We start from the raw sequence: 24,314 nt of genomic DNA on the forward strand, positions 1-24,314 counted from the left end.
TCTAACCACTGACCTTACCAGCTTTACAGTTAGCCAGTGAGGACCTTTTTGAAGGATTCTTTACACCCATGTTTGAAAATTGCTTTCATTCAAATGGTCAGCAAGAGCCTGCATTCAAATAAATGCAGGTTTCCCAATTGTTCACTTCTCACCACAAAAAGTAAGCAAGCTTGCAAGCACAGTCTACCACTCTACCGTAATTCCAGATACAAAATGTTTTCCAAACACAGCCTGGGAGAGCGATGATACGATAAACACCTCCTCCAAGTAACCTGCTTTACAGACCCACTGCCCTCAGCGTGCTCCAACGCACAGGGCAAGAGTTAGTAGACTGGTATTTTATTACTTTTATCTGCAAGATTAGGATATGATCAACATGCAGACTGTATCAAATATTTAGAAGCTATTTAACAGCTGGGGGCAGAAGTTCAAAACTCACCTTCTTGGCCTCAAGGAATACTGCATTCTTCATATGCCAGTTGTAGACACCACTTTGCAATGAAGTGTTGAAGTTTCACTTGGCATTTGAAGAGTTCCAATTGGTACATTAGTGCCTCTATAAGAACATCCCTCATTCACATTTATACCACTGCCAACGGTGAGAAAGCATTGTCTTTCTTCAATAATGCAATCTCTGGGTGCACCACTGCTATTATTACTATATGTTTGCATGTTACTTACTCATTTAATCATTTTCAACACACTTCTAGATTTTTTATAATGGGGCTTAGAAAATCTTGGTGGCTTAAAACTAATGATGATGCCCTTTTCTAGCTATTTTTAAAAATCTCTAGGACTCTTCTCTACAGTAAATGTATTTGAAGTATTTCAGATACATACAAATGACAAAAGTTAAGAGTGTGAGTGCCTGGCTTTGACATACTAGAATTTGAATGCACTTAACAAAAATACTAGAATTCTGCAAAACCTGTACATCAAGTACAATTTAAAACTAAACTAAGAAGGAATGCTACTGCTAGAATTTGAGTTTCTAGTGCTTGTACCATGTCTCCCTAGATCATGTCTCCATCAGATCACTTGAACTTAGCAGTAGGTGAATTCACCATGTTGAATGTTGGTTTAGGAGGACAGAGGGGACTCAGACAGTGATTACAATGGCATTTTACCACACCTCCAAAACCTTAAAGTTGCCTAGCAAGCATTCAGGGGCTTTAGATAATAAGGCAAGGAGTGCCCTTTTCAGGTTGTACTCAGAAGAGAATGTATAAGCAGGTTGAAAGTAACTTCAGAAAATGTGAAGCATTTTATCACTTACCCTTGCCTTTTAAATTGCTCTAATGGAATGGGAATGGGAATTAATCTTAAACCTAAGTTTAGAAATTACAAATTAAACACAATCACCTTTTTTGTATGATAGGTTCTAAATTAATGAAGGACTTGGCAGGAGTATTTAGTATAAATTGCTCAATATAGAAAAAATTGTGCAAAATTAAAACATTTCAGCCCTTCTTTTTATGGTTTTGCTCCATTCCAAGGCCTTTTCTTCATCAATACATACCACAGATCTTCAGCGGTGCCTCTAGTTCCAGGAGAATGGGCTGGCTAAGGAAGATTTCTCGTGATTTTATACACAAGCCCCGAACTTCAGCTTCTGTCATCTGCACAATCTTGCCAGGACGACATCCTCGCACTGAAAGACAATTAAATGCTTTTAAATTGTGTCTCTCTGAAACTATGTCAAGGAAAACAATAGAAGGAAACAATGTTTCAAATATTAAACCCCTTGCTTTCCTAGTAACCTAGTAATGCGGCTTTAACACAGCCACTAGCCAGTAATTATGGCCAGTACCCTCCCTCCTTTGAATGAAGGGATAATGAAGTTTGCTTGTGATTGATTAGCTCAAATTCAAAAGGTGTGGAGATAGGAGGAAACTGTTTGTTCAGTTATCTATACTAAACAATTCGAACCCTGATTAAAAATGAAGCTGGGAAATGGAGGGTGGAGCTTGATTATTTCTTTTGGTCTGAAACCCTTGCAGTCACTGAGGGAATTCCTAACAGATGGGATTCCTTCTTCAGGTTAGCAATTTAAATGACAAACGATCTTATGAAGAAGTATTACATTTCTAATTAAAAGCTAAACGTTATATTTCAGTTGACTGAGAATCACTTGTTCAACCTCAATGTGTTTTACAAGTTTAACTTATGCATTCAGAAATAAGCACTGCAGGTATTAGACGTGGGCTGTTCCTGTTATTTCCCCCTCCCAGTAGGTGGATGTCATGGAGCCTTTTTGGCCATTAAACCGTAGGAGTATTTACTGATGTACATGTTCACTAAATTATCTACCTGCTCCCTGGAAGTTAACACACAGTCAGCGTAAATGGATTCTCTGTGCCCAAAAGACTGACTTTACAACATTGGAAGGATAAATGCTCACCTCCTAGAACGCAACGGATTGAGGACTTAACACTTTCAACATTTTAACAGGTGGCATATAGGCACTACTCACGAATGGATACATATACGGATATTTGGTCTGTCTTAGTTGAAGTTTATGTATAATTCCTTTTATTTTCACATAAACACAATTCATATGTATTAATCGAAAGTGATACATTCGATCAAGTTGATTTTTTCTTTCTTTTTGGGTTTTGTTTTGCTTCGTTAAAATTTACAATACCATTAATAGATATAGCCAATGGTCATGAATGCAATGAGTTGAAATCCAGAATATTTGGAGATCTACTTTCTGCCACCTCTAGTTTATAAAGACTGCCTTGTGATTCTCCAAGGGAAGGGAATCTCAGCAGATTTTCTAATATTTCTAGGCTTTTCTGTCTAAACAAGAGAAGGGACAAACCTGCAAATGGGCACAGTCAACTTTGATATATTTTCTTGCAAGGCACTGTAAATTTTTAAACTGGAAACTCCAAACACATTTTTTAATCAAAGAGCAACCAGCTAAATTTTCTAATGATATTCTTTAGTAAATATTGTGATCTGCACAATTACCTTTGGCATCTTGTCTCATTCCTTATTTACACCCAGTAATCTGAGATGCCTGAAATCTACTACATGACCAATACAATTAACTGGCATTTTAACAAGCAACACAGATTTTGACCCTTAAAGCAGCCTTGCATTTAGGGAATTCCACACAAGTAATTGGGCTGGTGAAGGAGATACAGAGAGCTATATCCCTCCTCAACAAACTACCAGAGAAGAGAAACCCCTCCCTCCATTCTCACCATAGAATTGCAATGGGCTGATGGAGTAGGGTCAGAACTTTCAGTACCTCCTACATTTCTAGCTAGCCTTCAACAGGCTAGTAGTGGTTTTTGCCAACAAATAACCTAACCAGTAGCCGCATTTGGACATCACTTTAGACAACGATGTCTGATATGCAAAGCACAGTTGCTTATTTTGGAAATAATCCATGATCCCCCGTCACATGATCGAGCTAATAAGCTACTGTGCATAGCTTGTTAAACTACTGAGCCTAATCTGACCCTTCCCAACCCCACCCATCCCACTGCAGTCCTCGTGCCAGGGCAGTGGTACTGTTTCACCCATTTCTAACATCGCATGAGGTGCTGCCAGAAGCGAAATCCCAGGTGCATCAAAAAGAAGGTAGCAACTATAAACTCATGCAGGATCGGGACTAAATGCCATAAACAGTCTCCCTATATAGGGAGGCACTTGATCCACCTGTAAAACCCTGCACAATAAAACCAGAGGTGGAAAAATAAATCCTGGGTGCAAGAAAAAGAGTGTAGCACAAAAAACAAAAACAAAACCTTGGGGATGTGCAGGATTGGAACCAAATATCATACACAGATCTTCTCTACATGAGCAATTTATTGCATGCTCATGACTGGCCACTCATGGAGGTTTGTGGCTCCTTTCCCTGATGTCATCAACCTCCAGAACATCTCCTGCACCTTCCCCTGGTAATGTTGTTTTTAAAAAGATTAGAGATAATGCACTATTTAAAATTATCACAGAATATCTACTTTGTGTAAACTTGGCATAACGCTACAATACAACCACTAGATGGCACTGTTTCATTGAACTTTATGGAGAAAGGTTTTCAATTACAAATGATATGGTTGCTGACTAATGGAGCTGCGAAAGACCCCAGAAGAAGAAAGCCTGGTAAGGATGTGGTTTTTTCCTTAATGTAGAGATGCTCACAGCCTCCTCTAGCTAGAAGGCACCTAATCCACCATCAAAACCCTGCACACTATCCCTCAGAGGAGCAGAAATCCTGAGTGCACCAAAAAGCAGGCAGCGGCTAGAAACCTTTAAGAGTTTTGCTGGATCAGAATCAAACTTCATGGGTCACTTCCTCTAGTCATGACGCACGCAATGCATCTTCAAAACCCAGCATCCCTGCTTAAGGGTGGGCTTCAGGGAGTCCGGGACAATTTTTCTTCTCCTTATGCCGGCACTGCGCTTCAGTGGTCTGTTGAGCTGCCGCTGTTTTGCCCTTTACTGACTTGAAGTTGTGCATTTTATTGACTGGGCTACTGGGACTCTGGGAAGGTTTTAAAAATTTTATGTTCAATGTCAAGGAAGCATGCCAGTCTTTTCTGTTTCCATGACAGAGAGTTGCACAACAACAGTCTGAATTGCTCTTGCCACCCGACTCTCTAGGTGAGCAATTTAACCCATGGTGCCTGACAAACGACACGATAACCTATGGTGGATTAAATACCTTTACTGCATAAAGTGTGTTAGCACCATGGGTTATTTTGAGCAAATAAACCACCATGGGTTAAAAAAATTCCACCAGATGACATGATAATCCAAGATGGTTAAACAATCCATGATGGGTTATTTAACCCATTGTGTGTTATCATGCCATCTGAACCCAGTCAGTGAGTGTAAGAGCACATGCTTTTCATACTCCAGATTCAATCCCTGGCATCTCCACTTAAAAGAATCAAGTATCAGATGATATGAAAGACCTCTACCTCAGACCATGGAAAGCCACTGCCAGAGAACAAAATACTGAGCTAGATAGGTAAACTGTCAGATCTGGTAAAAGGCAAGTTCCTATGTTTTTCATCGAGGACAAGGCTATCAATGGCTACTAGTCATGATGACTATACCTTGCCTCCAGTATCAAAGGCAGTATGCCTCTCAATACCAGAAGCTCAGGAAGACGAGCAAGAGGGTGCTATTGCACTATATCCTGCTTATGGGAAGGAAACAAATGTTTCTAGAACAGAATATTAGAGCAGAGAGGGCTTTGGTTTGATCCAGCACAGATCTTCCTAAATTCTTTTTTGTGGGCTTATTAACAAGGCTTCCTTAAAAGTCCTAAATGATCCTGGACCCATTTATCTGAATGGTCATCTCTACTTGTATGAACCTGCCTATACGACTTGAGTCCCTGCTACGAGAAGTGTTGCAGGTAGGCACAAGACATAGGATGTTTTGAGGTGTGGCACCTGGATTGTAGAACACCCTCCCAGTTCCACAACAGATTTTAATTTATAGCTTAATCCTGCATTTCAGATAAACATTGTTTCCCAAAGAAACAATGCATCAGATCCCCACGCCTCACATCCCAAAAAACCCAGGTCCTTGCTCCTTAGGCTTATAAAAATTGCTTCCAAGTGAGCTGTAAAATCATTATTCCCCTGGCAGGATTTTGGTGCTGCTTAAATGATGAAATAGTTTTCAAAATAGAACTTTGTTATTTAGGTTATTCTTGTTTTTATTTGTAACTCATCTTGAGGAACCTACTGCCTGAACAGCAGGACAAAAATGCTGCTATGTAATAATCTGTATTTTTAATTTAATTCTATTTTTAACTGGCTGCCTTTTATCTTATTTTTTTAATTTTTCATTCTGATTTTATATGGTTCTATTGTGTAATTCTTACGTTATATGAACTGGTTTTCTATTTTTGTTGTTGTTAACTACCTTGGGCATTTTTTATGTAAAGAAGGGATATAAATGTGTGTGCGTGCACATACACGTGCACACACACACAAAATGAATCAACATGTTTATAATTAATTGCTCCATCACCTTGTCTGCAGATCGAGATTCAAAATCTTTTGGTCTAGTGTAAAATCTATGCTTAGTCCCCTGTAGGTACAGCGCACAATCGAGATGCCCAATAGCAGCCATTCCACATGGCTCCTCCCCTTCCAGAACTGCACTGATCAACAGCAATTCCATCTACCATTATGAAATTTTATTATGCAAGAAGAACATGGAAGAGTTGAAAAATGAATTTGCTTATTTTTCTCTTTGCTCCCATATCTATTAGATTATCTATTAGATCAGAACACATTATTATAAAATATAAACCACCTTATAGATTTTCAGCAGAAAGTAGCATATAAATGTAGTAAAGAAACACTGTGCAGGTAATAGACACATCCATATTGGTCATTTTGCCAGTTATAATTCTGCATGATAATTCTAAACCAAGATACTAAATATCCCCTTGTTTACTATAATGTTGCAAGTGGTTCAAAAACTTATTTTTTTCCTGGGTTGCCACACAATGAAAGAAACCATAGTTAAATGAGTTTTAATCAATTAAATCTGTTTAAATTTGCATTAGATTTACAATAGCTTTGAAGAAAAAGCTTCAGCTTTCTTTCTTTTTAGATAATGCATGCATATGCAATAGCAGGCACCATCTTAGATGCATATTATCAATACTTATAATAGGAATAAAAATATGTTGGTTAATCGGGAATGTCTTTAGTTAATTACAGGTTTTAAAATAATTAAATTGATTAAAAGCCTTTCTTAATTAAAGCCAGCCCTACCTTTTTCCTATTTTCCAAAGTTGCAAAATTTAAGATATACATAGGGAGCAGGCTATTGCAGCTTGCAACTTCAAAAATGCAACAAATAAAATTTATAACATTGTATATTCATAATTTTTTTAAAAATACAATTTATATTTTAGAATTAATAAATACTGAACAATACATATTTCTACATAGGACTTTTCAACCTCTAAAAATAATAAAGTTTAAAATTATATATTTCATCCCCCCACCCCCAGAAAAAGAAAGATAGGAGGAAAAAGATTTTAATGTGGCTGTGAAATCTCTAGCAATCTTCACATCACAGGTTGACTATGATATGTAAACTGAAACTAAAGTTGTGTGCAATCTTAAGTTCAATCACTTGGAAATTCCACTTAAATCAATAGTATTTACGGCCAACTATATTTAGAACCTAGTGTGTTACAAGTGGAATGGGCAGCAAAATGTTGCACTTTATCATCATTTCCTAAGAGTTCTCCTTTCCAGGACTCCAGCCAGCTTTGAAAAAGAAGACTTGTAGTGCTGTTCAGTTCTTGCTTGGGGTGGGTGGCAGTCAGGAGGAAAGGAAGAAAAAAGGGTCACCCGAATCCCTCCCCTATTCTGCTAAAATGCATGAGATAGCAGGTAGCTTAAGAGGCAGGCTCCTGTCCATCTGATCCAGCCAGGAGAGGAAGCCTACAAAGCAAGGGGCCAATCAGCGGCTGCTGTTGTCCTGCTTTGGGGGTTTGCCTACTCTGTGGAACCTTCCAACTGCCTCCTAGCAGACTCAGGCTCCCAGCACAGAACAATCTCACCCCCAGCTGCAACATCTTTTTGGGACTGGGAGCTTAAGAGGCAGACTCCTTTGGGGGTGTTATGTATTTTAACCTTTTTCCCCTTTCTTTTCCTATGTTTTAAAATGTATGTTTTAAACTTTGTAATACCGCCTTGAGCCCCAGTATTGGGCTAAAGGCGGAATACAAATAAATATAATAATAATAATAATAATAATAATAATAATAATAATAATAATAATAACAACAACAACAACAATAACGTGTTAAGACACACACACACACCCCGTGCCTGAGACCCTGGAAAGCCACAACCAGTCAAAGTATGTCAGCCTTCTCCAACCTGGTGCCCTCCAGTTACAAAGGAAAACAATTCCTATCATAAGGGTAGTCATAGTCCAACAGTTCTAAAAGGGACCAAGTTGGGGAAGGCTAGAGTGGAAAATGGCAGGCCAGATAGACAAATAGAAAGCTGCCTTTCTATTTGTATTATAGTCTAATAGAGCTAGGTTTGGGTTTCGGGCTGCCAGCCCTAAAATCTGTGCATTTTTTAGCCAGCGTGATGATGTAGCCCTTTCCCCTTTCCTTCCTACTAAAACAGAGGTGGGCAACCCATGATAGGCTGGCCTGTTTCAAAAGTCTTCTCAGCCTAGGAGAGAAGAGCGCTTTAAGTATAGATCCAGCTAGATCCACATTTTAAAAAGGCTTCCATGTACACTTGCGTCCCACAGTAGGTAGGTGTGTGTGTGTGTGTGTGTGTGTGTGAGCGAGAGAGAGAGAGAGAGAGAGAGAGAGAGAGAGAGACCGACCCACAGTTTCTCCCAAGAGTTTCTTTCTCAAGATTGAAAAAGAGACAAAGAAACAGTGTGAAGTGGTGTTGATGCAGAGGGAAGGAGGGAAGGCCACCCACCACGGGATACAGCCTCTGGCAAATTCCCTCCAGGAAAATGTGGCCATTGAGGGGGATAGAAAACATACCTGTATAATGCAGAGAAGGGACTTTACTAAACCTCACAGCTCACATTCAGCCACCAATCCTAATCCTCCTTGGATACTTACTACAAACTGTTAGGGACATAAACAGGCTAATTCCTTATTCTACACCCCACCCCACCCATCTCAACATTCTACACGTACTGGAAGCTCACTGGTCCTAATCAGGCCATTGGGGGGTTATTCTCTTTTAATTTGCAAATCTGCATACTTCTGCATATCTAGGCAGGCACTAAACAACTGAGAGAATTGTACAAATTTGAAGCTGCCCTTAGACTTCTCCAGTTCAATAAATCAATTTATATATGTTCTTAAATGATCTACCTGCAACTGTATTTACGTGGCAAAAACTTGTTGACTGGTTGGAGTGGAGGGTGGTGCTGAAAAGGCTGTTTAGTAGCAGCTTCTGCAGCTGAATTCCAGTAGGAGGATAGAGTTGGGGAGGAAAGCAAAAGAGACTGCATGGAGGAAGCAACTTTGCTCATGAGAGAGAGAAACTAATACTGAGCAGCATCAGAGAGAGACTGCCCCTAGTCCCACCAATTGGATCTGTAGTATTACCAAAAAGAAATGAAGGGAAAAGAGAAGAAAGCCTTGCTAATGCCATTTAGTACTAAAAAACACCTCTCTCCCAAAAATCTACTCCAGATTTTTCTGGCAGCCTAGCTTAGCAGCTGTAATGCAATCTCTGTGCATGCTTGATCACCAAAATCAAAGACTTTCTCAGCTGTTGGTAAGTTGTTTCCCTTGATGACAGATTGACTGTTATCAAGGGGGGGAAATGAAGACTGCTATTTTGGCCTTGCTTTTTACTTGTGACACAGGGGTCAGCACAAAAGAAAATGGAAAGAAAATGGTGTCACGTGGATCCACAGTCAACCTACCAAAATTCCATGTGAGCATTCAATGAGCACATGGGAAGGGTGACTACATTCCTCCAGCTTTTTGTGAACCGCTCAGAGAGCTTCAGCTATTGGGCGGTATAAAAATGTAATAAATAAATAAATAAATAAATAAATAAAGCTTGGAATTAGGGAAGAAGTGGAGATGTAATCTGCAGTTGTCCTGAGCTTCAGATGACACAGCAAAACTACAGGAGAAATGCCTACTACTCACTGATTGAGCCCCAAGCAGAAAAGATGAAGCTACCCATTTGAATGATTGGCAGCAGAAATCTCTGGAGTGCCTCGGCTGTTTAGTCTTGAAACAAATCCCTGTGCTCTTCCCCAGTGACAAGTGTGCAGAGAGGCAGGGAGTATACCTACAACTTGTGCTGAACTTCCAAGGCTCTCCAATGCCCTGCCGAGCTGGAGGTAGAATTGGGCCAGGGAGCAGGTTTATCTATGAGATTAGGGACCAATAGTCCAATCCTCTGCTGCATTTCCATGTAGAAATAGCAAGCTCCATTTGACAGTATCCGATGTTATCCTACATAGAGTAGGCCCACTGAAATGAATGAAACTTAACAGTCATATAGTCATGACTAACAAGTCCCATTAATTTCAACGGGTCCATTCTACATAGGACTATCACCAGATACTAAGCCCTGTTTTAAATAGGACTTATCCCAAGTCAGTGTACATAGGATTGTGCCTAGAGATTAAAGCCCTATTGAACACAGTGGAATTTGCTTCTGAGTAGAAATGCACAAGACTGCACTGAAAGGGAAGGTCAAAATCCAGGCTGCTACCAATTCTGGCTTAAATACCAAGGCCAGCCAAAATTTGTGAACCCATCCACCCCCAAGAGCATATTCTAAAATACCAAAAGGAAGAGATGGAGAAGAGAAGGGAAGCAAACTGCTTGCCAAAATTAAGTCCTGCCATAATAATTCCCTGAACCACCATCAAAACAGGGATTTCAAGTCATCCAGCCTCTAAAATCCCAGCACACTATCTTTGATCTAGCCCAACCAAAAGCCAGACAAAATAAAAACTTCCCATGGGGAAAATCAGATACTCACAACTCCAGAAATCCATCTTCTACTTAGTTTAACTGCTAATTTAACTTGTAAAAAAAATGCAAATTCAATTGTTAAGCAAAATATTGTAGAGGTAACAAAGATGGTCAGCTTTAAATTTCTAGTTTTCTATGCATCATAAGTACATAGAAACTGGCAGACTAAGATTCCTGTCCTCATCACTTCAAATATGGCCAGCAGTTTAGTCATGTGAAGTGAAATGAAGAGATAAATTATTGATAAATGGTTCATGTATTTAACAACACTGGCAAGCAATACCAATAAACTACCCAATATTTGATTATAACTTTACTGAAATAACTAAACCATGTTGTATTTTGAAGACTGCTTCATTTACAGGCCAAAAATTCTTTACCTAGTCAGAAAATAGCCAAAATTCCAGTAAATGATGCTAAAAAATATTTAATGATATGTACTTCAGTTGAAAAGCCAGCATTCAGGACGCAGAAATAAACTGACATCCAAAACTAATTTGACAAGTTGAACAAATACATTGAGCAGGGGGTTGGACTCGATGGCCTTGTAGGCCCCTTCCAACTCTGCTATTCTATGGTTCTAACTACAACCAGATCCAATTTCCCTATCTCCAATGTGAATGAGTTAGAGGGGAAAATATAATATAGATCTGTCATCATAACAGATCAACAAGCATATAATTTGATGAACAAGCATATAATTTGGCCGCCTAATGTTACAATTAAACCCAAAGTTAAAAAAGAGAGAAGAGTCTCACACAACCAGTTACTAGCTACCCAAAAACAGGGATTAGTCCAGAAACTAAAAACAAGTCAAACCTCCAAAGTCTGAAAAGTACATTAAGGGCAAACCAAGGGAAGGAATATGAATAGTTAATCCTAGTGAAAAGGAACACATGTTAAAAAACAAACAAACTAATGCTGAATTAACACATGAACAAAATGCTAGTATTAGTGAGAAGACATCATGGCTCTATTATATTCATTGTTTATAAAAAAAAAATCCAATTCTGGGCTATTTGTAAAAAGTGACTACTACATGAATGGCTAAAACACTGTACTAAAGGAAGTTGTGGGAAACAAAGGGTTCCTAAGGTGATGTGGCAGTGACCAGGACAGAGTAAGGTTTTTTGGGGGTGGGCGGGTGGGTTGGGTTTTTTTAAGAGATGTGAAGTCCTGTGCTTTGTCTTGCCAAATGGTTTTCTCTGGGGTGGATTTGCAGTAGAGACAAGTCATCTACATGATGCAGCCACCATTGCAAAGTAATCTAGTGGCAAACCCCAGAAACTCGGCTGAAAAAAAGTCAGGCATATATATTTCAATATATATAGCTAAGGTAGCAAATATTTTATTGAATTATTAGAGCAAGGTCTAACGTAAAGCTGAATAATTTACTACCAACTTGTTCACATTTTAACAATAAAAGAGGAGTCAAATATTTAGATGTGGAGTACAACAGAATAAGCTTATTCTAAGTTAAGAAAACATTTGGGCCTGAGTTGCAAAAAGTTTTATCAGGAAAGAAAATGCTACTCTGGTAGTTCAGATACTTTTTAATTTGTAAAACATGAATACACAGTAAGCTAGTTGGATTTTACAAAGTCATACCTCTTCTGCATGTAAAGACTAAGCAGAAATGGGGCGGAGGGCATCTTACGCATGATTTTTCATACCTGGCAAAAAAAAATCCCAGTACTTTTCAAAGAGTATGAAAGTGACTACAGACAGCAGAACAAATTTAGAAATGTATATTTCATTGATAGTAACACAATGCAGATGCAGAACTTCCTCATCCAGCCATGTGTGACTCGAGCTGAATAGGGCAAAACTTTGGCCACTCAGCAATGTCAGGTAATGAACTGCTAGCACAGCAAGACAAGGAGATTCATTCAAGTTGCCTGGACAACTGTGATGCATTCCCTTCACCTCCGGAGCAGCAGATTGGAGAACACTGAATGTGAAGAGATATTAAAAAAGTACAAGAGAATGGAATGTAGAATTCCTACGCAATCTCCCCACACACCCTGAAATGGCAAATATTGCAGCAAAGATTGAGCCTCAAGAAAATTTGAAGCAGCATTACTACAGGGTTTTTCCCAGTAATTCTTTTTCAGCTATAAGGTTATTGGAAAGAACTTGAGACTGCAGTTAAGAAGAGTTCTGGAGATTGGAGTTACTAAACAGTAAATTCCAATGTACTTTTATGCTGTATCAGTTTAATATGAAATTTGACTTTGCTAAATAAATAACTAAAAGCAGGGGCCCATTAATAACTTCTTGCTGCTAAGTGTTCCTGAAGAACAGCACAGCAGCTGAGATGAAGACCCCCACCATTTTGTCATACGGGCGGTCACTTGCCAGATTAATCAATACAATTACTCCTAGCAGTGATGTTAGTTTTCCAGAAAATTTTGAAATGAAAAATAGTCTAACGTTCTAAATTGACTGGGCTCTGAATTAGCCTGTTTGACTTACATTTAGTAAGAAAGGCTTGAAAAGTGTTCCATATGAATTTTACTTACTATGTAAGTATCTTAAGATGTTTTTACAATAACCAAGACTATTTAAACTGAAATACGTAATTACATATTTTTCCTCTAAAGCAGGAGTGGACAACTTTGGGAGGTCTAGGGTCCATTCCTCCCCCACCCCTGAACCACACAACCCCAAAAGAAAAAGAGCAGTTTTTTGGGTGGGAACCAATTCCATAGCACTACAGTAGTTTCGTCTGGGTTGTTTCAAACTAAATTTAAACCTTTTGGTGCTCCATAGTAGCTACAGAGCACCAAAACAGCCAAATTTAGCTTGCCAACAAGCAACATTTGGCTCTTTTGGCATTCCATAGCCACCATGAACACCATTTTGGGTAAAATAAATAAATAAAAATAAATGAATTTCAAGGGGCGGTGAGGATGGTGGGGGTCGTATACATCTTGTGTGTTGCCTATTCCTGCCCTAAAGCATACCTGCTAAATAATTAAAGCAGCAAATATGCTTTAATGAGCATAATTAAATCTGAAGATTTGTAATTTTTTTTACTGGAATACTTATAAATTTTGTAAGACATTGTAACTCAATAGCGTACATTTCCTTACTTTATTTATATTTTATGAATGAAAACAGTGTGGATCCATATGCCCCATTCTGATCCCCACCACCCATGGAATACTGTGAGTGTGCCAGTCACAACAGCACTTTTTGCTGCTGCACCAGAAAGGCCTCTGTCCATGGGCCTCCCTCTATACACAGAGAGAGAGACGTCCGCAGCATCCAACAGCCCCTCAGCAACCCTCCGGGAAATTACGAATGCTCCCTAATTACATCACAAATTAATTTTATAAAGTAATACATTTTTATAAATTGGAAGTTTTCCATGGACAAAGAATTTTTTTCCATCTACCAGCACTGGTCAACAGAGTCAGCTATGATCTATCATGCCTACCTGATCTGGATCAATAGACTCATCATTCATAACTGAATGTAAACATTATATATTGAATATAACGTTCCTGTGAAAAGTGGAGGAGAGTTAACACTGGAAAATATGTAATCTGTTCAAAACTTTAAAATCTGCATTTGCAAAAGAGCTGATGAACTATAAGAAACACACAGGGCCATTATTTAATCCCCAAAGGATGTTTGATTTTTATTTCTTTAAAGTATTTCTAGATCACCCTTCACTCAATCGGATTCCAGTGTAGGAATAAAACTATTCATACCAAATAATAAAACAGCAACATTCATAACAAATGAAGAGGAAACAATAAAACTTTATCATCAAGAACAATCCAGTATAAAGTTCACATAACTAATCAATAGAAAATACTGTTTAATGTATAGATTGATCAAAAGAAACAACACCCTGTATGCCTGAGAGTACACTTCTATTTCTGTGAACTACCATCAATTCCTACACAGATGCCATACAAAACACCTTCTGTACCTGTGGAAAACTGTTGCCTCAACAAGAACTGCAAATTAGTTCATATCCTATTATGCTTCATAGGAGTAATCTCACAAGTTGATTTGCTTCTCATTATTAAGCTATATTCTAGATCTGTAAATTTAGCACGCATCTGGCTGCTACAGCAAGGCTACTTTGGTGCTTGGCCTGTTGTTGTTTTCTTTATACATGTTGCCCTTGGGTAAGCTTATTCAATCTCATGGCCTCCAATATCATCTGTATGCCGATGATACACAATTATATCTCTCATCTCCGGAACTTTCTCCTGATGTTCACGATCGTATCTCAGCATGTCTTTCAGATATCTCAGCTTGGCTGCTTCATCGTCGTTTGAAACTTAATATGGCTAAGACTGAATTGCTTGTTTTTCCTCCTAAACCTTCTCCTCACCTCTCATTCTCTCTTACTGTCAATGATGTTACGCTTACTCCGGTCAATGAAGCTCGTAGTCTTGGCTTTATATTTGATTCCTCGCTCTCCTTTAGTCCTCATGTTGAGGCAGTAGCTAAATCCTGTCGTTTTTTCCTGTATAATATTGCCAGGATTCGATCATTTTTGTCTGTCTCTTCCGCCAAGACGCTTGTTCATGCACTGGTTATTTCACGGTTGGACTACTGCAACCTTCTCTCTGGCCTTCCTTCTTCTCACATCAGTCCGTTGGTTTCTGTCCACCACGCTGCCGCTAAGATCATCTTCTTGGCTCGCCGCTCTGACCATGTTACTCCGCTTCTGAAATCTCTCCATTGGCTTCCAATTCACTTCAGAATCCAATATAAACTTCTCTTGTTGACCTTCAAAGCTTTTCACGGCCTAGCTCCGCCCTATCTCTCCTCTCTCATCTCACACTATTGCCCCGCTCGTGCTCTTCGCTCCTCTGGTGCCATGTTTCTCACCTGCCCAAGGGTCTCTACTTCCCTTGCTCGGCTTCGTCCATTCTCTTCTGCTGCCCCTTATGCCTGGAATGCTCTCCCAGAACATCTGAGATCTACAAGTTCAATCTCAGCTTTTAAAGCTCAGCTAAAAACTTTTCTTTTCCCTAAAGCTTTTAAAACTTGATGTTACTTGGACTTTAGACTGTTAGTTATACTGTTAGTTTTCCCCTACCCTGTGCCTGTTTACCCTACCCAGTGCCTGTTTGCATTCTCTCCCCCTCCTTATTGCTTTACTATGACTTTATTAGAATGTAAGCCTATGCGGCAGGGACTTGCTATTTACTGTTTTACTCTGTACAGCACCATGTACATTGATGGTGCTATATAAATAAATAATAATAATAATAATGACAGCATAAACAATCTTCCGTTTTCCTTTGAGCATGAGCTACTAGCTAGAAAAGAAAGTGACCCACAGCTTCGGAAGCAAAGCTACATTAACTTATACAGCAGTATGAAGGCTAGGCACAGGGCTCTCTCCCCTCTACTAGCTCCGCAAAAGTACAAGAAATATCTCCAAAGTAGCAGCTTCAGTCAGAAGGGGGGGGGGTAGAAGAAAAGCAGGAAAGACAAGTTTCAAGAGCACAGGGGAGCAGAGCAAGATAACGACCAACACCTGAATAATTCTATTAACCCTCAGCATTCTTCACTATTCTTAGGAGAGGGAAAAACCTGAAAAATCAAACAAATATTTCATGGAAAGATTCAAAATTGGAACTTTTTCCTATAGAAAATTGGAGAAGTGTAATTCCCTAGAACCTATCTTGCAGCAAAGGTAAAAAATCAATGATTTTTAAAAGTGATTAAAAACTATTTCAATTATAATAAGTGTCCTTTGTATTTAATTTCCATACCTTTGGGAAACATTATTTTGCCCAATTACCAGCCCTACCTTGTTAAAGCAACTAGGTAGTATTGTATGCTTCTGCAGGAAACATATGAATTTCTAAATAGGATACTTTATTTAAATCAATCCATCCTGGCTAAAAGGAATGTGAAATTAATTTTGTGGTTACGGGCTACACTGTCCAAGTGTGCACTAAAGAAATCACATTTCACCTCAATTATTAAAATATGTAACATAAAATTCATTTGGGATTTCTCCAAAATGTAGGAAATAATTCATTTTGAAATAATTTATTTTGGATTTCTTACTAAAAAGGCACCATATAAGTTACAACTATTTAAAAAAGCAAGCATGAATTGTCTATAGCTTATTCAAATAAACAAGTCAGTCCCAGCTAACCTTACACTCTACTTCAAAACCAAAAGTCTTATGATGCATCTGGAAGATGGCCACGTTCTTGACTTTGGCAAGTCTACAAAGTAAATGAAATCCACAATTGTGGAACAGACAGTAATTTAATTTGAACTTGCAGCACAGATGAAGTGAGTGGGGGGGGGGATGCAGTCCATCTTAGGAGAGAAGAACTTGTACAAACTATTTTGGTCTTCAGGGTTCAAACCAAAAACCTGAACAGAGATTGAAGACTACAGCAAGAACATCTACTTTTAGCTCTATGAAAATATCTTAAGAAGGAAAACCAAGTAACACATGGAGAAAAAACTTCAGTTAGATGAGGATCAATCTGCAAAAGGTATTTCAGAGGTGGGGGACAGTAACCTGCCTCTCTTGCAACTGCCTCTGAATTAAGCAAAAATTAGGGTGTTACTAAGCAGAAGGGGTTAAATGGCTTGGGAAACAGATTTTATCCCCTTCCTTGCAAGAAAGAAAACATGGTGAGCATTTCAATACTAGAGGCTCTTTTATCTCCAGCATTCATGGACCACAAATGCTTATATGGCCAAAAAGTGAATTGAGGACAGCAGGACCAGAAACCACCACAGCACTCTATTGATTGATAGATTGAATAGCCCAACACTCTGCCCCAGAAAATGGCACTTAATGCTGCTAACAATAAAATCTAGGTTTTTAAAAATTAAAGCATACCATAAAAACAAATAAGTTAACCAAATATACATAGATAAGTCAATGGCATAGGTACAATACTGAAGCAGCTAAATATTATACCAGGTTTTCAAACAGAGTTGATACCTGGATATTTTTCACCTCACATCTATTAAACACAATTTTCTTTATCACTGCTATGGTGGGAACATGGGCAATGAAGTCAATAATAAGAGGCAAGAGTAATGTTCATTCATCCTATGTCGTCACTGAGAAGCCTATCGTCCCTACACGTCCAGCAAAATAGCAAGGGATACCACCTATGTAATGCTAGAGCCCTCTGCCAAGAGAGGAAAAGAGAATGATGCCTGCACATCTGGTTGGGAGAACAGGTGATCTGGAACAGTACTAGACACAGCTGAGTCTTCCTCTCCCTTTCAAAGGAAAAGGAAAGCAATCCTTCTGGCTTTACAAAACAGCCATGAACTAAGAATGGCTAGACATGAAGCCTTATTCTTAGCAGAAGAATGAAACTGAAAAACTTAAGCAGCCTTCAGTGTTGCAAAATAGGGCAGCTGATTATTCCCTCAGATACATTACACTGCTGGGCATTTACAGTGATAGTCCAGATTTCTCTCTGGCCAAGGCAATTGGAATTTATGACACTGGTCTACAACATCCATAGCGAAAACCTGGAACAAAAATATGAAATATAGGGCACCCTTCGAGGGCCCTTAGCACAGGCATGTCACAACAAATCCGCAGTCACATCTCTGCCTTCAGCTCTCTCAGGTGGCCAAAGTGAAAATTATGTCTCTCTGCAAGCTTACTATTTAGACCTTCAACCGTTCTCACAAAGAGCTTGACAATGTGTGATGCCAACTTGAGCTCCATCCTCCAGGCCCAAAAGGCACAGTTCTGCTGCATTCATTCAACTTGATATTTTATTAACAGAGGACTGGTGTATATGCAACACCAATTCATTGGTTAAACAACCCATTGGGGTTGTGGGGCTGTGCAGGAGCAAGTGAGCACATGTCTCCTGCCTGTTCGCCATTACCACACTTTGCTAAACAAGCCAGGAATTGGGCATTAGTTATGATGTCCAAACCTGACACTATGGAGTGTTGAGGGTTAATAATAAAATAATAATAAAAAATTTATTTCTTAACCACTTCTCCCTCTGGATCAAGGTGGGGAATAACTTTAAATGCAACAATACATAAAACTGGTTAAAAGAGCATATAAAACCAATACAATATTAAAGTAACAATCACAACATCTTAAAATTCTTAGGTTTAAAATTCATCTAGGTAGGCCTGCTGGAAAAGACTAGTCTTTATGGCTATCTTAAACTCAGAGAGTATTAAGCCGACGAATCTCCTCCGGCGGGCCATTCCACAGTTTTGGGATGGCAGAAGATAACCCAGAGTTTGAACCCATGGTTTTTTGTTGGGTTAGAACTCTGGGTTGTTTAACTTTCAACAACTCAAAGTGCTGGGGTGGACATCATGATTAATAACCCTGGAATGGGGCATTTTTGGTTTGTTAAGCAAAGCTGAAGTAGCAAGGGGCCAGAAGGCAGCATGCTCACTTGTGTTTGGCCCCAACTTGTGTTTGGCCCCAACAACTCATGAGTTATCATTACATTTGAACTGGACCAAGTTCTGCTACTTCAGTTCAGAAGCAATTAAATTGGATTTTAAATCAATTTAAAAAAACATAACTACTAAGTTTGACTCATTTTTAAAAATCATATAGTTACAAATAAGATGTATTAAAAACATACTAAACCTACACTTATATTCTCATACAAATGAATTAATAGCACTGCACACATTAAGTTACCCACTGAAGATGGGCATTCATTTCAGGTTTTCCTCTCATAAGAATGGCTCTGTCCAACCCAATTACCTGTTGTTGTTTTAAAAAAACTAAAGGGTTTGCCATAGGTCAGTGGTAAGAGGACATCTTTGCATGCAGGAAACCCCAGGTTCTTCGGAAAGAATTGTGCCTAAAATTTGGAGAGCTGCTGCCAGTCAGCATCAACAATACTGGGATATATACAGCAGTGGTCTGTCTCAGTGCAAGGCAACTTCCTATATTTCTCTGACAAAAGTCACATGTACATAGGCGCAGGCTGGATAAGATTGTTGTTCTATGCTTATCTGGTGGTGAAGCTGGGCAAAGCAAGGCAGAGAAGTAAGTTAAGACTGAAAGATAATATAGCATGGTAGATAAAAATGATTTAAAGTATCAAAAATTAGATTCTGAGTTTTTTTAAAAAACACATAAATACTAAGTTTCTCTTAAATAACCAGGTTAACATTAAATGATCTTGTTATAAGAATGTTAGCCATTTCGTTAATCTCTAAACTGAATCAATACCTCTACCAGACCAGATACATTGAGTTAAAGGAGGCTTTTCATCGAACTGAGGAACCAATCTGATATTTTCTAAAATGTGTATATTGATACTCTACCTAACACAGGGATTTCATTTTCACCTAATGAAAATAAACTGCTCTAGTCTACCCAGTCATGAGGATTTTATTTGTGTTTCCTACATTGTTTTTGTGAGGGCGAGACTGAGCCAAGACAAAGTAAAGCAGAAAGGAGAAACACTGAAAAGAAAAAGATGGCAAATTTATCCAGTGTGTATCTTCCATATTCTGTATCCTATGTCCACTTGTCTGGGAGTAAGCCCAACCGAATTCAATGAGTTTATTTCTGAGTCAACATGTAAAGGATTGCATACACCCTATACATGCAACATTAACCTCAAAGTGTTATAGATGCTGGTCGTAAGACTGACCCTGTATGGGAATATTTTAAAGACATTCCTTCTACAAGTTAAAAAGGAAAACATGCAAAATATACAGAGAGACAAAGACTGGGTTTGGACAAGATGATAACCAACGGTGGTTTAAATAGTCAACATTGGTCATTTAACCCACCATGGGTCATCGTATTGTGTGGCGGGAGTTTTTTTAACCAACAGTTGGCAATTTAGCCAAAATAACCAATGAAAATAACAAATGCTGTACATAGTTGGCTATTTGAACCACTGTCAGTTATCATGTTATCATATATACAATCAAAGCTGTAGTTGCCGCTCTAGTCCAACTGGCAGGATAGATTTTTGGTAGCAATGGCTGATGGGATACAAGTGGGAGGACTGAGGGGGGATGAGTGAGTCAACTCAGCATGGACTAAGAATCAACTCAATGCTGATCCTAATCCACACCATGGTTGATAATCATCATGTTGTGTGGGGTGTACCCCCTAGATAAACAACTGTTGAGTTGATTATCACACAGTTGACTATCGTGTTGTCCGAACACAACCAAAGAGATGCAAAACCTGCTTGTAAGAACGAAACAGTGGAAATACTTTATTTAGTATTTACATGGTTTAATGGTCAGATTTGCACCATTGTTAAGCAAATATATTTAAAAGTTTGATGGGAAACTTGACGCAGGTCAGTGATTTAAATCAACCTGTTTTATTATTATTATTATTATTATTTATTTATATAGCACCATCAATGTACATGGTGCTGTACAGAGTCTTGATTTAAAATTAATCAACCCTGAGAAGGAAGCTTGCCTCTGAGTTGTCTGAAGCCTTTACCAGGTACCACAAGCAGATGGCATCAATCCTGTTTTTGCACTCTGAAGGCTCTAATGAAGCAGAACCAGGGTCAACTGCAGCTTTTCTCTCCTGTATGGCAGAGCTCAGCAGATCACATCCATTCAGCTCAGTGGTCCTGCTGGAACTCCATGCTCTTAGTTTTAGTTTAAAAATGGGCAGTATCCAAATATTTCATTCTGCTAACCCAAATTATGTTGCATTGGACACCATAAGGTACTTCTAGCACAATTTCAATAGTATTAACTTGCATGATGGGATTCCCCAGAAAACCCATCATGCAAGCTAACACCATCGGCATTGTGGTAGAGATCCATTATGAAAGTGAATTACCCCAATAATGTAGTAAGATAATGCTCAATATGCTAAAATAACTCTTTAACATCTCTGCACCTTGCATGCTGGCTTTGGTTAAGATTTTTCCACTTCTAGATCAAGAAAAAGTTACAATGGGACGAATGAAGGTAGAGATGTGAAGGCCTGGGGTGGAAAAAATTGGGGTGGAAACTTGTTTTCCATTTTTTCCCTTTTGTTTTTTCTGATTTTTTTTAAAAAATGAAGAAAATGGATTATGGAATGTTTTATTTAAGCATGATGAATAAAATGTTTAAGGTAAGGTGTTCATATATTTACTTTTCCAAATGATTTCTAAAAGCGATGTACAGTATCAGTTTATTACAATTTCTGTGCACCCAGGACAAGAAAGTCCTAGGTTGCAAACTGAGACTAAAACTCAAATGCAAGGGCAAAGGTGCATTTCTGACTCTAGGGGGCACTGCCTTTGAAGCAGAGACTAAAACTGATGGTGATAGCTATAGCCCAGAACATGAGTCTGATTAAATTTCATGCATATTCATTGAATCTTGGTCCCCCCTTTTTCTCAGTTCTTTTTATGGGAATGAGTGCTTTATGTCTGCTTGACACTGTGGAGGACTAGAGGAGATAATTTTCTTTGTTATTAACGTTGATGGTTTCTTCTGTTTTTTGCCTGCTCCTCATAAACTAGCAAAACCAAATAAGTTCCTTACAGTTCAGGAGTTCCTTACAATTCAGGAGCTTGTAGCTCCATTTGTTACCAAAAAAAAAAAAAAAAAGAAGTAAAAATTTAAAAAGGTAAATTCAATTTGTAATAATTGCTTAAATACACTGTACTTTTAATATACAAAATGTGATAATTTTATACCAAACCTACTTGTACATAATTACATTTTATGTTCCTACAGTAACAAAAATATTGCATTTTTCTTAAAATTTCCCCCAAAATGGGGGGGAAACCCATTTTTTTCCTATGGCTTCAAAATTTCTGGAAATTTTACATCTCTAAATGAAGGTCCATTGAAGAGGCCAGATTTTTTATCTGCAACACAAAATCCAATGGTTTTTTCATTATATCCAAATATTGGTTACTTGAAACAGTTCTTAAATAACTCATTCCTAGCCTCAAAAACCTGGATTTTCACTGAGCTAAGTCAGATAAGACAGCTTTACAAAAGTGCCCACACATTTTTAATCAAGCGTGGCTGCTGATTCACAAGACAGATATTCCCTAACTGAGAACAGATAATTTGGGCTAGATGGTAGTTCACTGGACCATATTTTAGGTACTTAAGTATTTATACCCTGTCTTCCTGTCTTATGATCAAATCAATCTACTTAAAAAAAAAAAAAAAACCAAGCAAGCAATACTAACACTCAGTTCAACAGAACAAAACACAGCTCAGCAGAAACCCAGCAGACATAATCAAACACTCTTCATGAAAGTCATGTCATTACTAAACTGCAAGAAGGCCAGTAATAACTGAGGCAGGTATGGCATACTTTTATTTTCATTCCTAGTATGTACTGCACTAGAAGTATAGCAACCTATCCTTGTTTAGGACACATGCACAGGAACATACCCTGTTATCCTAGAAATACCTCTTTTCTTCTTACCAATAAATAATCAAAATATGTACTGAAACAGTGGTGTTTTTTTGCTTTTTTTTTTTTAAAGGGATTGCTTTAACCACATTCTTGAAGATGGTAAAGCTCCAGCACTACTCAAGGGTAAGGAGTGGCTTAACTGGACAGGAACCCCTCTCCAAGGACGCCAGTGGCCTAGCTTTAAGCAGGCCGAATACTATTTTGTCTAGGCTAACATAACCTTAATACATATTTAGAGATTTAGGTTTATGTACATACTAAACAATTATTCTGACTTGTTTTCAGATTAATTTTCATCTAAAAATGGGATAATTTGGTCATTTTAGTGTTAAAGCAGAATGAACTTGTGAAGTCATTCAGGAGATGAATGAGTTGTAACTATTCAATTAATCATGATATTTTTGTCATGATGTGCCAGAATCACCACCGCTATAGAGGCTATTAAACTGTACGAATACGATTGTTAAAGAAAACTAACCAGAACAATAAACCAACAAGAACATTAACAAAACCCACACATGGGTTTTTCAATGGTTAACTATTTCATTTTTAGATATATGTAAAGTACTTTTAAAAATAAAGTTCAGGCAATTTCAACAACAACAGGTACAGAAACAAAACATTCCCAAATGGGGTCCCTTTTATGGCCCGCTGCTGCAATTCTAGGTATTTCTGTTCTACATTTGAGGATACGTGCAGCAGAAGCATCCTCAGGAGTCAGAACTCGGTATGTTCTGTTCGCTTTTGGTTTCACTTTCTATTACCCTCCCCTATCCCTTGCATTTATATCCAGACTCCTCCGTGCTCAGATCATCTCCCCAAAATTCTCTATTTATTGACTATTTCTATCTTTGCACTTTGAGAGAAAGGAGGCCTTGAAAAAAGTGAGAGAGAGCATGCACTTCTGTACACCACGTACCGTGCAGAATATGGCTGATTAGATTATCTCTCATTTCCAGAAACATATTCATAGAAAATAATTAGAAGTTGTATAATTAGTATTTTTGATGATATTTTGATGTAGGCTCTTTTTATTAATTGTTTTAAGAAAATTTCAAAATCTGGTTTAAATTAAAAAAAAACGGATTTTAATTTTAAAAAGCCAACAATTTTTAAAATTATTATTATCACTTTTCTTACTCGTGGTGGTTTTTCTAGACAGACATGACAGCCTTTGCCAGGTCATGCTGTCTTTTCCTGACAACTGAGCATGTTTTAAGTATGACTGCTTTCTGGATGTTGGTGTGGATGTATTTTGGTAGGCCCAGTTTCTGAAGGTTTTCTGTATAGTAGTTATTATTAAATTATGATAATGATGAAAAATCATTGATTTTTATCAACCCTGGGGGAAGTACACAACAAACAAAGAGAATCCTAGCCCAACGTCAGTGTAAAGGGACCACCCACCAAGAAGGATAGGATGGAAATTAGCCGGTTTTGAGGTTA

At 38.3% G+C, this 24,314-nt stretch overlaps 1 protein-coding gene across 1 annotated transcript in view; it reads right to left on the reverse strand.

Annotated features, from left to right (window-relative positions):
* The window catches only part of PPP1CB (protein phosphatase 1 catalytic subunit beta), a 50,462-nt gene that overhangs the window by 20,159 nt on the left and 5,989 nt on the right, over positions 1-24,314 (reverse strand). The window contains exon 2 of the mRNA XM_063124165.1: positions 1,520-1,651. Coding sequence (XP_062980235.1) covers positions 1,520-1,651 — 132 coding nt within the window. The remainder of the gene's footprint in view (positions 1-1,519; positions 1,652-24,314) is intronic.

Source organism: Elgaria multicarinata, chromosome 4 (genome assembly GCF_023053635.1).
Source record: "Elgaria multicarinata webbii isolate HBS135686 ecotype San Diego chromosome 4, rElgMul1.1.pri, whole genome shotgun sequence".
Lineage (NCBI taxonomy): Eukaryota > Metazoa > Chordata > Lepidosauria > Squamata > Anguidae > Elgaria > Elgaria multicarinata.